Source organism: Pleurodeles waltl, chromosome 9 (assembly GCF_031143425.1).
Source record: "Pleurodeles waltl isolate 20211129_DDA chromosome 9, aPleWal1.hap1.20221129, whole genome shotgun sequence".
Lineage (NCBI taxonomy): Eukaryota > Metazoa > Chordata > Amphibia > Caudata > Salamandridae > Pleurodeles > Pleurodeles waltl.
Window position 1 is genome coordinate 994,785,053 of NC_090448.1, and position 18,115 is coordinate 994,803,167.

Sequence of the window (18,115 nt, forward strand, 5' to 3'; positions counted from 1 at the left end):
TGATAGTTGAACACCATTAGTGCCTTAACATGAGAACTGGTTGTTCGTCCTCTATAAAGTGCTGTAAATCAATACTATTCTGGCGAGCAATGAAAGCATATGAAGCACAGAGGATAATGAAGGCAAATAGCAGTGGCTTCGCCTGTTATCCCCAACGTACATACTTAGATTGCTGCTAAGTTATTAATTAACTTTTTGATGTTAAAATAGCATGTATGGAGTTATGTATTTTAAAATGTATAAGCTGTTCTTCATTGTAGTTTTGCATTGAATCCATTGTGTACTTTATTTAGATCAACATCCAGAAACCCTTTTGTAAGTAAATAAGAATGTAATTCTACATAAACTGATTTCACATAGCACCACCATAAATCAGTTTACTCTCTAACTCTCAAGAATGATGCTGAAACCTTGAAATCTCATTATTCAGTTTGCATTGCTGCCAGTCACTGAGTCTTTGAGACTTTTCTGTGAGGGGTGCTAGTGAGGGTTGCCCTCTCTCAATAGCTTGTGGTAGTGCATGTCTTAATTTCTGTCTAGGAAGGAAGGAGGCTTCCACATAATGTTTTTTGGCCCAAGAAGCCTCAACTAGTTGGTCCAGCTGTCAGATGATAGGACAAAGCTATAGTTCAGTTTCTTCAACACAGCATATTGAGAGGCAGTTAAAGTCCCCTATGTACTGCTGTTTGATTGTAGCCAGTCCCTTTAGCTGACCCATAACCTGTAACTCCTGCAACTGTGTAGATAACCATACCAGGAAGTAGTAGTAAGCTTCTATGACAACAATCAATACTGCTTTTTTAATGGACGCTAAAAATTATAGAAGTAACTTTGCCAGAGATCCTAAAAGCTTAGCCATGAATATCAAATTAAAACATGAAGGGTAATGTACTTGCTATGGTTTATAGTTTTGTTTCACAAAAAACACTTGTGTAAGCGTACTTCAGTCAGAAAGATTAAAGTTGAAAGGAGCCTTGTCATAATCAGTGCTTCCCAAACTTTTTAGAACCACAACCCTATTTTTAGACTGACAAACTTTCACGGTCCACCTACTTTTTTTGTTTGTTTTGTGATCCTCTTTTACCTTCCAAATTTCCCTCACATGACCAAGGGAAGGGGGGGGGGGGGGGGGGGAAGCAGCAAAAGTTCTCACAAATCTGCTCAACACCTATGTCCGAGCTAGTCTCCCCTGTCTGGGAAAAACTTTCCACCCAAGCTCCAGTGTGGAAAGAAGAGGAGAGAGTATAATCATAGGATCACATCCTACCTATTCATACCTCACCACTTCCCAACCATTGCTTCAGCAGATTCCAAAATCTGATCCTCTTACAAACTTTGACAGTCTAACTTAAAATGGTAAATTAGAGAGTTTTGTAATTCGACAAAAGTAGGGGGAACAGGGCTGATCCATTTCCTACAGATCTCCCTTCTTGCCACAAGCATCATATAAAACAACAGTTTAGCTCCATCTCTACCCATCTTCTGCGCCTCATATGAACAGCCAAGCATCACTATCAGAGGTCTTACCTTCGGGCTTGTGGGAAAAATCTCCTTAATTGCATCACCCACCTCTTGCGAAAACTTACGGCATAGAGGGCAGTCAACAAACATATGTAGATCGTCACCTGATGCAGAACCACACTTCTTACACCTCACCACGTTATCTTGTCTCAGTCTGGACAATTTTTTGGGAGTCCAAAAGGCTCTGTGAATAAAAAATAGATGATTTCTCCGTAACGCAGCCGGTTTAACAGTATTGTACAGAAGTGTAGTAGATACTTGCCAAAGGTCTTTAAGCTGCGGCTCCGGCAAGCACTCCCTCCAGATTTCTTCCGGGCGGTTAAATTTACCATCCACAATGTCCATCATCAGCCAATACCATCTAGCCACTTCTTTCTTCAGCGGAGTATCCAGTTGCATATGGTCCTCAAGTCCGTTAGTACTTCCCACTTCCTCTGTCACATTCCCTACCCAAGTCTTCATCTGAAGGTATTTAAACGTAGACAGCCTTCCTCCTACCTCCATATTAAGGTGGTCAAACTCCGTAAGTTCACCACTATAACAGAGATGTCTCCATTGCACAAAACCTGCCTCTTTCAGAGTAATAGCCAGGGCGTCTTTAGACCACTCCGGGGAGCCAGGAGAATCCCAGATCGGTGCATACTCACTATAATATGACAGCCTTGTGATCTTCCTCACCTCATACCACAACACTCTCCAATCATGTAATACCTTAAATCGATTTTATTTAAAGAACTTAGGATCCCCAAACTTATACAAAAAACTTCACTGGACCTGCTGACCTTCCATCATAGCAATTAACACCTGCCCCAACTCTGAATGATCTAGTGCATTAAAACTCTGTCTTACATTTTTAACAGATAAGCCTATGCGTAGTACTGCATACCAGGAGCCGCCAGACCACCTTTTTCTTTCTTCCTCCTGAGTTTTTTCCGTGTTATACGAACACCTTTAGATGCCCAAATAAAACTGCTCATTTTCCCCTGCAATTTCTTTAAAGCAGCCTTGTTAAACATTAATGGCAATGCATTGAAAATAAAAGTTAATTTGGGAACAATCACCATTTTTAGACATTAATCCGACCTATTATAGGTAGTGGAGGATTAAGCCATTTTTTCAGTAAAAGGTCCACCTCCCTCATGACCCGAGCAAGATTTGTTTCCACCATTTTACATATATCATGTGTTACATTGATCCCCAAATATTTATCTTCTTTCTTTACATTCACTAAATCATTTAGTTCCATATTCTATGCCATAATTTCATTCTTTTGATTATTAACCGCGTAACCAGAAATTCACCCAAAATCCTCTATTAACTCTTGTAGAACTGGTTGGCCTGACTTAAATTCGCTGTAAAACTTATTAAATCAGCAGCATATAAAGAAACCTTCCTGACCAGATCTCCACACCGGAAAGGAAGTATTCTCTTATCTCTCCTAATGCTAATGGTTCAATATAAAGGTCGAATAATAATGGGGATAATGGGCACCCCTGTCTCAGGCCTCTTTCTATTTTTACCGGAGGAGTGAGCATACCATTAACCAAAATTCTTGCACTTGGGTCATGATAGATTTTTTTAAATGTTCTAATAAATTGGTCTCCAATTTTATATAATTTACACCCCGTAATCAAATAACTCCAATTAACCCTGTTGAATGCTTTTGTTGCATCCGCCATTACCACCGCCAGAGGCATATGCATAGAAGTGGCTAAATCGATCGACCCTACCAATCCCTGTGTCAATTCATGCATATGCCTACCCTTCAGAAACCTTTTCTGGTCTGTGTGTATGAGCTTCCCCATAACAATCCCTAATCTATCAGCCAGGAGTTTAGCAAAGATTTTATAATCACAATTTAACAGTGATATTGGACAGTATGAATCGCACTTCGTGGGGTCTTTACAGGGTTTTAAGATTAACGTAATAATCGCCTCTTCCCAAGAAGGAGGAAGATTCTCACCCCCCCCAATAATATTATCACATTATCACATAATTGCTTAAGAACTTTAGAAGTACTACTACCCAGAACTCGATAAACCTCCCTGGGTAACCCATCTGGTCCTGATGCCTTCCCCAATTTTCCAGCTAAAATGACCCGTTCTACCTCACTCTGCTGAACGGATCATTAACCGCACTTCTCTCCTCTTCATTCAGAGTAGGTAAATCTAATTCCCCAAGCCACCCCTTCAATACCTTCAAAGGCAGCTTCAAATCTGTAAGTCCTTAAAGAAATTGAAAAAGCCTTCTTCCACCTGTTCGCCACCTTTTTCTAATCTCACCCGGGTCTTCGTCTTGAATTTCTGTCACCCGATTCCTAACCCTATCTGATTTTAACTTCCAAGCCAACAATTTACTGCTGTTCTCAGTATACAAAAAAATGTATCACCCTATTAGCTTCACAACTCAATCTAATCCTGCGGTCCAAAAGAACTGCCGTCTCCAAACTAGCTGTCTGACGTTGCTTATATAACTCGTCAAATTCTTTACCCTGCTCCTTACTTAACATTTCCTGCTCGAATTGTTGTATTTGACTCTCCAACCTGCTTATTTCTTCATCATATAATTTCCGCCTGTGTGCAGCTATCCTAATCAGACATCCCCTCAAAAGGCCTTAAATGTATCCCAAACTATCGCTAAGGGAGCTGAACCCAAATTTATCCTAAAAAATTCCTCTGAATCCGCCCGCAATTCCGTAACCACCTCATCTTCAAAAAGCAGAGTTCTGTCTAAAGTCCACCTTTTTCCCCCTCCTTTTCGTTTGCAACCTAAGATCTAAACTGACCACCGAGTGATCTGATAAATGGGCCCCAATATGTACTACTGATTCAAAAAAAGTCCCTCAAAATAGTATCCAAAAGGAAGTAATCGATTCTGGACTGATGCCGATACTTATTATTATTATAAGAATAACCTCTCTCTGACCCCCTCTTATCCCTCCAAACATCATATAACCCCCATTGGGACATCATTACCCGAATCTTACCCTGCATTTTCTCGTTTATTTTTATTTTTGACCTACTACCCGATGATCTATCTAATTCATAGTTCAATACAACATTAAAATCTCCTGCCCATATTATTGGATCTAAATATTACAGAAGAAGATCTGAAAGTTCCCTTAATGGGCCTACATCATCTCTATTAGGACCATAGTATCCTACCAAGGTAAAGACATATTCAAAAGCAGACAGATTCCCCAACACCCACCTCCCTGAGTTATCTATGGGAACTTCCAGAAAAGTAATATTGGCATGATTCTTGATTAGAACAGCCACCCCTTTACTACCACTCAAACAATTTGAGCTAGCTATCTGCTGAACCCACCCGCATGACTTAAAAACTTTAAAACATTCCTCCCTAGAAAGATGGGTCTTTTGTAAGATCAAAACATCAAACGGGGCATCCTTCAAATATTGCACCAACCTTTTCTGCCTACTCTTTACCCTAAGACCATTTACATTCTTAGACAGGAGTCTCAAATTCTTTACTGCCATTTTCCAAAATCAAAACCACCTACCTTCTTCCATCCCCCCACCCATCACTCCCCCACCCCCCAGGTCTACCTACCACAATGAGGATCTTTTTTTTCCCTATTATGCTCCCCACCCAGTGCTCCCCACCACCATCCCCCTTCACCTCGCCCATCCCCCCCTCCTTCCCAGGGAACCCAAACCAAAGTCAGAGGAGGGTCACGTACCAAAATTGGGGCTTCACCCTTATTAACAAAACCTCCTTACCGGGAAAAACAATAGAAGCTTAGGTCAGACCTTTCTCATTCCCGCTCCCTTTCTCAATTTTCCTGATCAACTCATCCACCTCCTTCCAGTCTGTAAAATTATGCATTTTGTTATTCATCATAACCCTTAATGAAGCAGGGAATTTTAACTGAGCTGTTTCACCAAGTTTTTTCAACATGTCTATTCTTTTACCCAGCTCCCACTGTTTATTTAAAGTCACAGACGCTAGGTCTGACCTAATTTCAGATGGGGATCCGTTTACTGACAATGATTTCTTTTTTTAATGCCAGAGCCAGATATGTTCCTTCAGTGAGTATGTTTGAAAATAAAATACAATTTTCCTTGGTCTATCCCTGTTGGAAGGCATTTTTGCCAGGACCCGGTGCACCCTCTGAATATCTTTAGCAATGTCCTCCTCTGATTCTTCCACATTCACCTCCTGCTTTATTAATCAAACCATGAAGCCTTTAAAATCACCTTCTTCCAACCCTTCCGGGACCCTGAGAAACCTCAGATTATTCCTCCTCTGATTATTTGCCAGGGATTCCATTTTAGCCATTACCCCTGCTTCCCCTTCTTTTAAATATCTTATTTGCTCTTTATTTTCTTCCACCACCATCCTTAACTCGCCCACCTCCTCCTCCAAAGCAGCTGTCAGGCTCGCCAGGTCGTCAATTTTCTTCCCTAAGTCTTCACAGAGACCCCTAATCTCCGCCTGATTGGCATTAAAAGTCTCAAAGCCACCCTTCAGTTCCACAGATAATGCTTTCACATATCCGCAATTGAGTGCCCATGATCTTCTCCGACGGGTTGAAAATCTTGTACTGCATTTACCTCCTCTTTCCTCTCTACAGATCTCACAGAAAAGGAATACTGCAAAACACCTCTCCCATCCACCCAGAGGTCTGGGCTGATGCCCTCTGAACTAGTAGCAGACTCTAACTTGTCCGGTTTATCGAGCTCTTGCATACTCGCACCCCCAGTTGACATTCTGGGTGATCCTAGCAATACTCGAAAATAAGTCCTTACTGATGGGGTAACCCGGAGTTTCCTATAGTTCAAACCTCCAACACTCTTCACATCCAGTCTCTTTATGGCAGAATTATTATCATGTTCCACCTTACTTCTCGCTGTTTCTGGAGGGGGACCAGACTTTCAACTTCCACTCTTTTCTTACTTTTTTAGCGCTGCGCAGGGAATACGCTTCTTGTCCCAAACTATTTGTAAATGCCACCTTCCCCCCCTTCCTTTCTGGTCCCCACCAGCCCCTTTAACCGTGTCCACCATATGGTCTGAATGAATTTCTACAGTGCTTATACCAAAAGTAGCATGTCCCTGGTGCACAAAACCTTCAAACCCTTTAAATCTTGTTTTTTCCCCTTCAGTACCTGAAATCACCAAGTCCTCGATGTACTGAGGAATCCTCAAAATCCTGCTCTTCTTTCCTAAAGAATCCGGCCCTGTGCTGGCTCTGCCCTGGTTTCCCCGGTAGGGAACACGAGCCGCCACCTCCCTGACCCGAAAGAGCTCCAGGGAGGCTCTCAACAATGGTACAACCCTGTGCTCCGGAGCGTCCCGTGCTTCCGCTAGCTCCTTTGCCACCCTTGCACTGCCGTAAAACCAAAAAAACAAAGCAGACCCCCACTGCCGACCTGTCAAACCTTCGCGTTTCCCCGGTAAGGCATAATTATGTCACTGTGTCATTCACGGAACGGAGCCCTCCGCGACCGGCTCCTTTAGACGGCCGCCATGTTGCCCCCCCCCCCCCCACCTACTTTTAATGGAAATGTGATGGAGAAAGTTTTTTTAATGTAATTATTTTTTTCCATTTGTTGTTGAATATCTATTTCATTTTACAAAAAACTGATCTAGTTCTCATAATTTGGCATGTGTGAAGGGTGTGCTTGTTTCCAGTTTCTGTTGACTACTTTGATATCCACATTGATGCAAGTAATTTGCTGCTGCAAGGAGTTCAACAATTACCTCTGCTCCAGAGCGGCGTGAGCGGAGGCTGTGGGGATGTGTGTAGGAGGGCAGAACGAGCTGAAGCTGCATATGCAGTGCAAGATTGACCGAGGACTGTCGCCGAATGCAGCCTTCTAGGAGTGAAAAAATGGGTTGAGGCCCAGGATATGGGAGAGCAGGCCCAGAATGCTAGAATAGTTGGACTACTTCTGCTTGGCTTCTATGGTAGAAGCACATCTGAAAAAAACATGCTGATGTTGCAGCATCATAACACTGGATAAGGCAGCCTTATTGAATGACAAAAACACCCTTCAATGGACGGGGAGGATCTTTATTGAACGGCCATCTTTCTTGAGCAGTCATCCTTCATGCAGTGACTGCCTACCAAGTATTGCCCCATTGAAACAGTCATGCTGCTGCTTGCTCAGACGACATGAAATGTTGTTTTAAATTGAACTTGTGGACTAGAATAGCATTACAACTCCATTTCATTTATGGCTGCAGTGGAACTTTTTTTTTTTTTTTAATAAGTGGAAGAACCTACCTACAGTCCAATCAAAAGCTTGTACAGAAAATCAAGTTGTGCGATGCAGAGTCCCTCTCTCTGTGCTGCTTCTTGAAGCGTTTTTAATGATAATCCTATAAGAGCTAGTGACAGCTGGTTGACAAGACATTCCTAAAAAGGAGTGGTGCAATTAAGTCTCCTCTCTCTCAGTTCATTTAGTGTCAGTGACATGCACCTGTTACAATTATGTGGTGTGAAACTTTCTTTCACAGGCAACGTTTGTACATATTATATCATACCTTCTTACAGCCATGTACATTGATTCAAAAGTGACCTGTTATCCGAGCACAAACGTGAGGCGACCCTTTTCATTACAAAATTATATAAGGTCCCATCTGGAATTAATTACAAACGCCGAAGTACTTTTGGACTTGTGTCTAGTGATCACATTTAGAAAGACATGGTTCAATTGTTTGTGCATGTATTTGAGAGGAAAAAGCTAACCGTTATTCAAACCAAATTAACTTATTCACACTGAAAATGATGTAGAGGAGCATGTACACCACTGTTCACTGTATGTATCAATAGGCATCGTTTGGAAGAAAAGCACTGAGCATTAAACACAGGGTACCCACTTATTGACCTGTCAAAAAGGCTATATATTTTAATGAAAAATCAGCCTTTCGTCCTTCCTTAGAAATATTATTTCTTCTGGGTTAGTTTGATAAAAATGCGTGTCACTGTTTGCACATGTTGTTGATAAATACCACTTTGGATATTATCCCCAAAAATTGGGAGTGAAAGGAAATACACGGTTTAGTGTGAAATTGACCAATTAAACCACGCCTTGTCAGAACAAGATTGTTTCCTTTATCTCCCACACATTTTGAAAATTTCTCCAAATTAATTCCTATCTTTTGTATTAATGGCGATGGTTTTGTGATTCTTTTTTCTGATCCTGTGAGAAAACACGAGGAAAGGTCTAATTTATTCAAATAATAAATCATCAACATCAGAGTGCCGTTGATTGGTAAGCAGAGTTTTAATGTGGATGAGACCATACTTATTTGAAAACATCTTGAAACGCAATTGCTTATAATTTGGGCTTCTAGTTCGACATCTGTTTTCCAACAGACAGACATATATTTCTAAATCCAATAAATATCCTGATGTTATCAAGAAAAAAAATTAAAAAGATGTTGGTCCAGGTTCACAAAGCTACTTTGCAGGCAGAGTCAGCACAGCTGACTCCAAGTTCAGAGTACTCGTTTGTAGTATACAAGTGTGCATCATAGTTGCAATTGTGAATTTCATTACACACATTGCTAACCCTTGCAAGTTTCTATGTGAATAGAAATGATAGGACTGTTTCAACACCTTTCTGAAACAAGCATGATAACCCACAAATGTGGATGCAAAGCATGGAATGATTGATGAAAGTTGGCATTTATCAAGTATAAGCTGTCAATTGACAGCTTGCACCCCCATCCAACCCCATAGTTCAGTTTAAAGGATCATAGTGCTGCCACTGTATGAATTTTAGTCTGCAGATGCAATTATGCCTATCCCATGTAGGTCTACATCCCAGCATTAGATAATTCCTGCTTTCTTCGTATTAATGAGGCGGGCGATGGTGGCGAGTCCCTGAATCATGCCCAGGCATCTAGCTGTCTCGGAAAACAGAGGGAAGATGTAGCCAGCACTCCGCCTGCGGCTCACACGCTGCCTCTGCATTCGCTCCTCTCGATGCACTGAGCTCCTGGCCGGTGTCCGGTGGGGGGGGAGGAGGGGAAGGAGGAGGGAGGAGAGGGAAAGGGGGGGCGGGGAGGGAGGGGGTGGCAAACGGTCGTCACCTAAGCGGCCAACATCTTGCTCACCTCGGTAATAACAAATGTTCTACCAATAGTTGCTACTTTCCATCCGAATTTTAGATTAGCAGCACACCATGGTTGCCACAACAGGAAAGCAGAGGGAATGGTGTGCTGTTTTGCAATCAAACATGATTGATCTAAATGGTGTTAATTTTATGTTCCAGTGATTGATCCTAAAGTGGTATTCAACAATGGTGGATTTCTTTAGGCTTCTAGCATGATCTTTCATTGATTGATGTCACCAGAGGGAATACTTACATAGAACTGAGCTTTACTCTGATAAATAGAAATAGAAGGGCATTGAGTAATGCGTGCCCGAGCATCTTTCGCAGCTGGGCCAGGGTGAGCGTCCAGGAAATGGCTAATTCCCTTTGTGAAAATTGACTAGTCCCCAACCCCTTTGCTGAACAGACTTCTGTTGTTGTTTTCAACTGGCTGCAGCACACCTGTGAAGTACATGTGCCAGAACGTAATCAAATGATGCAGTCTCCTAAATGCACCGAGTAATTCAGTGATGTATTGAAAGCTGCAAAGCTCGGGGGACTCCAACTTGAAAGGTAGTGGCATAAGAGCTACGGCACTTTAGAAAGAGAATGTTTTAGTGAGGGCTGGAGGAAGTATAAAAGTTTGCTCCTCACCAACAAATCCTCCTTTTCTTCTAACTGCATTAATTCAGTAGCAAATAAACAAAAGGAAACTTTAAAGACATTAAACAAACTCACTTGTTCCATGTGGGTAACCCGGGACATTGAACCCTCCCAAATTCTGTGCAATGCAATCAGCACTTTTTTAGTGAGACATTTAAATCCATTAAGGATAGCATTCTAACCACTTCTCTGCTCCAACAACCTGGGGAGAATGTGAACTGTGGCACCATTGATCCTAACTCCTTGGTACAGTTTCTCCACCTTCAGCACAAGACTCTTATTTCTATCATTCATAAGGTGAAATCTGGCTCTCAGTTGGATCCCTTTTCCACTACTATTATGGAAGCTCTGTCTGTCATAACAGCCAACTCTCTGTTAGACCTTTTTGAATAAATAACTCGCTCAGGAAATTGTCCTTAATAGATTTAAAGCTGCTGTGATACTTCCCTTGCTGAAGAAGTCGGGCGATGATCCTAACGTGCTGAAGAATTATGCCCCATTACCCTTCTCCCCACACAGTCAACATTTTAGAAAGTTTTGTTACTCAGGAGCTAAGCAGGTTCCTTTATTCTTCCATCTCTCTTTATCCATTGCAGGCTTGAAACTGACCAACCCACAGTACAGACGCAGTGATGCTTTCTGTCGTGCATAATCTACAATGGGAGATGGATTTGGGAAATGTGTCCACACTATGGCCCACATTACGACTTCGGCAGTCTTGAAAAAAGACCGCCGAAGCCGCGGGTGCCACTGTACTGGTGGTATTGGTGGCACCCTATTTTGACATTTCCGCTGGCCCAGCGGAAAAGTCACATCAACATTGCAGCCGGCTCATAATACAGCCGGCGGCAATGTTGATGTGCAGTGGGTGCAGCAGCACCCATCGCGCATTTCACTGCCCGGAATTCGGGCTGTGAAAGGCGCGATGGGGCTGTGCCAAGTGCATGGGCAGTGCAGGGGCGCCCCAAGTCCCCCTTACCGCTAGCCTTTCCATGGCGGGGTTTACCGCCATCGAAAGGCTGGCGGTTGGGGACTCATAATCCCCAGGGCACCGCTGCCCTGAGGATTATGACCGCCTGGCAGAAGCATGGCAGTATAGTGGAGGGGCCGGCGGTATGGCCGTGGCTAATGTGCCACGGCCATAATACACTCGCGGAACACCGCCAGCCTGTTGGCGGTGTTACCGCCAGTATTCCGCCAGCCGCCAGGGTCGTAATGACCCCTTATGCCTCCTAAGTATATTGTCTGCCTTCTATACTGTCAATCACTTGATTTTACTGAATCGTCTGAAGATGCCTGGTCTATTGGGCCAGTATCTAAGTTGGATATCCACCTTTCTAAGAGGCTGCACACAAGAAGTGCAGCTTGGGTCCATTTCTTCTTCTAAGACCCATATCATATTGGGGTCCCCAGAGGGCTCAGCATTATCTCTTTTGATGTTTAGTGTTTACATCTGCCCATTCATCTTAACCCTGGCTCGTTGTGGTTGTACATTCTACAACTGCACTGAAGACTTTCAGCTCATCTTTTGGCTTGAGGATAGTGCTCACTCCCACCAGGAATTACAATAAACACTGAAGTTCATTTGGAACTGGATGGGCACTAACTCCCTCAAAATAAATGCTGAAAAGACTGACCTGGTTATTTGCAATCACAGGACAATTCTCTGGGCCGCACCTACTGTCCTACTGAACTTGGTGTCCCTCCTGTTCTTGCGGCCTCTGCAGAGAACCTGGGGATCATGGTAGACAATCAGCTATCAATGACCCCCTAGGTCATGGCATTTGGCCTACTGAAATCCATTAGGAAGGACACTCTTCTTTTGTCACCCAAGGCTTTGAAAGCAGCTGTTGCAGTGGTAAATGTGTTCTGCCTGGACTAAGCAAACTCCTTATAACTTCCTGCAACTTCTTTACACGAATTACAAATCATTCAGAATACAGCGCCAAGGATAATCTGTAAATTGCATAGACATTCATAGCTCTCCTGCCTTAATGAAGCTTCACTGACTTCTCAGAGAGCTCTTTTCAAAGTCGCTTCTATCATTTACAAAACAATTCAGAACCAGGCTCCAGCCTTTTGTAGCAAGTTACATTAAGAGATATGTTTCTCCTGGACCTCTCAGATCCTCTTGTGAACCAAGAGAATCCCTTGATTCAAGCAACAGAAGGCAGCGGACAGGAGCTTCTCTGTCCCGGTCCCCATCTTATGGGACTCTCTTCCTTGATCAGGCTGGAACCTAGCTTCCTGAGTTTCAGGAAGCTTTTGAAAGCCTGGCTGTTTAAGCAAGCTTTTGATTAGCCTGAGCCCTCTCTCTTGTCCTTCCTTGTTGTCACAGAGCCAAGAAACTGTTGAGTGTATGTGCACTTTACAAGTTTTCGTAATGTAACAAAACATCCACTGAATCCTTGTTTAATGTATTCGGGCAGATGAGAGATAGTCTAGATGTTTCTCAACTCTCTCTTATAAGGAAGAAAGCCCAGTGGCTCGCAGTGTGCAGCGGAAGCCCTGTCTAATGTTGTAAAAAGTTCCTTACTGAACTGGTAGCCAAAGTAAACTTTTTCATGGCATGCTGAATGTGATCTCAGGACTTCGGTTTGTATGCAACCCTGTGCTTCTCCAGTAGCTGTAGCATATGTATTTACCTTTTGGAAAGGCTGGTTTTGCGAGCCAGAATGGGTCAAAGTCCTGTATTGGAAGCGTCTGCTTCAAGTGTTGACGAAGTGCAAGTCATTGTTTGCCATGATCAACTTGAAATGTATCATCCTTTAAACTAAATGCACTAGAGAGTCGGTTTGACATGTGATGTCTGTCCACTTTTTTGTGCAGACTTTTCTGATGCAGAGATGGATCTAAAGTCTGATGGTGGAAACCCAACTTCATTGTCTTTTTACTTCTAGTCATGAATAAAATGAATTTTGAATAAATGCTAAAAAAAAGGAAAAAGCCCAGTCCTTTTTGGATTAAATAATAAGATACTTTGATATCTTCCCTTATCCCATACAACTGTGTAAAAGTGGCCTACTGTTTGTAGTAGCATTAGAATGCCTGAAGACAGCCACCAGAGGAATCATACTTGCCTTGGATAGGGTGTGTTCGAAAGGATATCACTGTGGCACCACACTATCAACACTGAAACAAGGGACCAGAGCTCCCCTGCCTGACTTGTTGAATTAAACATAAACAAAGCTGGCATCAGCTAACTGCCTGCTTAATATGTGCAACAGACTGTTATAGTCCACTGTGTCAAATAAAAATGGAGCTGCTATCCATTCCTTGTATCTGGAAAATCTTTTTTTCTTTTTTTGATAACCAAATTTGAATTGTTTTCCATGTGATCACAATACAATTTCTATGCCACAGCATATCTGGACAATCGTAACGTTAGGAAATGTCAGTAGGTATGTATGTGTGCAATATATAACAGTTTTCAGAATTTAAGAGCAAACTTTAAGATTATCCGCACAAACCATTGTTTGTGATAAAATTATTCATCCAAGTTCACTTCTGTTTGTCGGCACTGGAGGAATCCTGTCTGGGAATCCAATGGATTGTATGTGATGTTTGACAGTTTATGGGAATACTAGGGCAGTTAATTAGATGTTAAGCATGTGTATGTGGGTTTAGAATTTGCCAGAATAGAAATGTCCTGTTTAGGCTTGTTGAGTAGAGACATAACTAACACATAATCAGACTTTTAAGTACTATGTCCCAGGCAAAAAAGCACTGATTGTGAGATTTGAAATGTTTGATTCTAAAAGTCTTCAGTCCACACACAATTGTTTTGCAAAAAAAAAAAAGCCAAAATATATTGTAAAAATTATTTATTAGAAAAACAGTGATGGGTTGAATGTTGAATTAATCATAGCCAGTGGTAATTACTTTGGGCCGCATTCCAGTCCATCATTTTTTGATCACGTCAAGAACAAGTTTCCAGGTTTTGGCTGTATCAGAATAAAATTGTCAATTTATTACTCAAGTGCACGTGGTTCTGGAGGAAGGGAAACCATGGTGTAAAATATATTATAAACCCACACATAACATATGCAGAGATGAAACCTACATTTGAGCTTATCTTTCAAACAACTACACTAAAGTACACAAACTTACTTCATCAATTTCATGCCTGTTAAATTTGTTTCACCTTTGTTCACATGTTATTTTGACTACCATACCAGAAGGTTTCCTATATGATTCCTAGGAATATCACGTTTTCTGTCCTCTGCCTTCCTTATATCTTTGTTGTCAATTAAATGTCAATGTGCACCAAATGTGGTAGGATTAAAGTCTGAACTTTGTAGTTAGTTCTTGCAAAGTTTGTTGTTGTCAGGGGGATGTGCAAAATTATTAACAATGTAGTATTGGGGATTTCTATGAGGTGTTGTCAATTCTATCTACCACAGAGTGAATCATGGCTTTGTAGTGTTGATACTAAGCTTATTGTGTATGTCCATAAATTTGTATGTATTTGTGCATGTCTGTCCATCTCTCCTTATTCATCTCCCATGCCCAGTAATTCTCATAAATTGTATCCACCTGCTCATTGACGTCATAACATACTGTTGCAACTACTGTGTAATCTGTGCATACATCAAAAGATTAAAACAGTGTTCCAATCTTTGACTTTTAGCTAACACCACTTTTTGTTCTGGGACTTAAACTTTTGCTTTGCGATATTACATTTGGGCAAACATCTCCCAGCATGCAAACTGTAGTTGGCTACATCATCTGCACACAAGAGGACATTCTTTTCAATGTGTTTTTTTTTCTCTTATAGCTGCATCAAAGCCCTGCTCTCTTTTGGTGATAAATGCTGTTTTGTGTAGAGCACGTGTTACTATTGTATTGCTGCTTTCAGTTCTGTAAACAATTTATTGCGATGGCCTAAGTTATTGTGAACTATCTTGTGTCTAACCGCTTTAATCTGTGACTATTTTCTGTTTTTTCCAGAGTTATAAAAGGTATTGAAGGAAAAATGATTGCTGATGAACTTGTAAGTTGTTTTGGCACTACCTAAGATAAAACTACATTGTGATTGTACATTTGTTTTGCTGGGCATGTTTATAGGAACGGCTTTCTGCTCTGTAAAACTGTTCATAAAAGTTCAGGTTAGCGCAAAGTTATGATAGTGGTGTAATTGTGCACAACTTGCCCTCTTTCTGAGCCCACATAAACTATATAAGATGTCTATATTATGTTAATGCACACTGTTTAACACTTTCATACTAATATGTTGGGCCATAGATCTTTTTACAATTTTGCTATTTAATTGTAAGGCACGTTTTTAGAGATACTACCAAATGCATTCAAAAAGGAGTTCTTGACACGGAGAGCTGGAGTGAAAAATCAATGACCAAAGGTCTATTTATTTTTGCTGCAGCAAAAGAGGACAGGTTTACCACTGGCATCCCTGGCCCGAAGTAAAGTGTGCAAGCACGGAGCGTTTAACAGTGATATTTATACTCATACATCAAAGGATATATAAAGTATGTAAATAATGATATACGTCATACAGATATTTTAAGGAGGTAATCAGTTTCCACACACCGCTTCCATTCCCTGCTTTGTCCTTGACTCCCTTCTACAGCTGCTTGACTTCCCACATTCTTGAGACCCTTCAAAGGATTGTGTGGTTCAAAGGTATAGATACCAGCCTTTCCCTCCCCAAAATACAACATCCGAGGTTGGTTAGTTATTTTTACCACATGATTATAATGAGTAACGTGCCCCAGCTAGGGAAAGAAACCAGCTGCAAGCCTGTGGTGTGGAGCCAGGCTTATTTTACTTAAACAAATATACATAAGATAACATATGTGATAGGCAATGTGTTCAGAGAGAATGCTTAAACTACACGTGTTTTAAAGAAAAGGAGCAATACAAAATGGATTCTTACAATCTGCCCTTTTTGAGTTTTTCTCCCTGAACATAATCAACTTTTTTAAAAGAGTTCCAAATTTCCTCATATATGTTGAATTTTACTCCTACTTCCTTGGAATTGACCTTCATGGGGACATAAACAACCGATGGGTATGAGCAACCAATATCTGTAGTGAGAATAGTGGGATCAATAGCCATTAGGGAATTTATCTCTTCTCTCTGCATCATAGTTCGATTGGTTTCTAGTATTTTAACTGGAGGATGTTTACACAGTTTTAAACAGGAACAGAAAGCAGGTAAGCACTGTACTAACAAACAGCTTAATATAATAGCTATTATTATAAAAAGTATGTCTTTAAACAACCAGCCCCACCCACCAAGCCAAGACCATAACCATGATAAACTTTAATTGCCTCCTTCATATTGTCCCCCCTTTTCAAATACCTGTACTGCTGCTTTCATTTTCCCAATATCCAATTCTATCTCTGATGATTTGTTGACAAGGTAGCAGCATTTTTGCTGGTACTGATGTTGGATTAAAACACATACTCCTTCTTGTTGTACCATAATCAAATCTAGAGCAAGCCGATTTTGTATCGCCAATTGGGCTGCAGAGTTTATTTCTAGCTGTAAACTTCCTATGGCCTCCCTGGTGGCTTTAAATGCAATGGCTAATTCAGCAGACCTGTTCATCATTGCCAGCTGTAAGTCAAAAATTCCAAATCCTGGAATAAGAACATGTAGTACTTGAAATACCCAGTTCTTTCGTTCCTCTAATATGGGTGTCCCTCGTTTGTACCTATGTGCAAAACTCCCCATGTTAAGGGGCTGGAAAGATGATATATTTGATATCACAGTAATGTTGGGTGCCAAATATGCCAGTGAACATATCCCTTCCCAGTTTAAAGGGAGTACTTTATATGCAGTCCTTCCACATACAAAATACATGCCTCCCTGGATTTGTGAATTTATAATACTGTATTTTATTCGGGGCAAACCCACACCCTCGGGTGTGTCATGCTCATAACTATCACAATACTTGTAATCCGCCCAAATTTCATTTAGCAATGATACATTTGCCCAGGGTGTAACATAAGAACATCTAGCCGTCCAGACGGGGCCAAGGAAAACCGGGGACAATATTACAGGTGAATTCTTCCCATTTCTATCTCATTCCCTGGAGGGATCATATAACAATCCTTCTGGATCTACCAAAACCTCATTTCCTCCCACTGTCAGATTCCAATAATTTACAGTGTAATTTAGCTGAGTCCCATTAATTAATGCAGTCCAATTTCTGTCTATTTTCTCCTCTCCTTCAAGATCCCAATTCCCCGTTTTAATATCAAATAACAAAGTGTAAACACATTGTTCAGGTGGGATCTTCCCCATGTATTTTGTCTCTGGGGTTTGCCCGTAAAAATAGGTACCAAAACATATGGGAAACATTTTAAGTGTGCCATTCTCTCCAGGAATCGGGGAAAGCTTGTATTCTGCCTGGGTATTAGGGAGCACAACACACCTAGGGTACCACTGATATTCTCGTTGGTCACATCTCCAAGTGGTATTTGGTACAAGACACACTTCCCCTCTTTCATATTATCTTGGTGATACTGGTACTTCATAAAGGCCTATAGGGTCCTCCGGGTGTCTAGACAAGTGCCAGCAAATCCAGCGGTCAGTGAGACTTAATGTCTCAGCCAACTTTCCATGAACCTTTATCATTGGATGTAAAGTAGGATTTTGCAACAATGATGCAACAACGCTGGACATTATGTCAAATGCACATATTTGCAGATACTTACAAATGCATTTACAAAGGAGTTTTTGACACGGAGAGCCGGAGTGAAAAATCAATGACCAAAGGTCTGTTTATTTTTGCTGCAGCAAAGAGGACAGGTTTACCACTGGCATCCCAGGCCCGAAGTAAAGTGTGCTAGCATGAAGCGTTTAACAGTGATATTTATACTCATACATCAAAGGATACAT

The 18,115-nt window shown here is 41.4% G+C and overlaps 1 protein-coding gene across 1 annotated transcript in view; it reads left to right on the forward strand.

The window, feature by feature from the left end:
• ATG14 (autophagy related 14) overlaps window positions 1-18,115 on the forward strand; it is a 188,446-nt gene that overhangs the window by 20,389 nt on the left and 149,942 nt on the right. Inside the window, exon 3 of the mRNA XM_069208533.1 lies at window positions 15,200-15,242. Coding sequence (XP_069064634.1) covers window positions 15,200-15,242 — 43 coding nt within the window. The remainder of the gene's footprint in view (window positions 1-15,199; window positions 15,243-18,115) is intronic.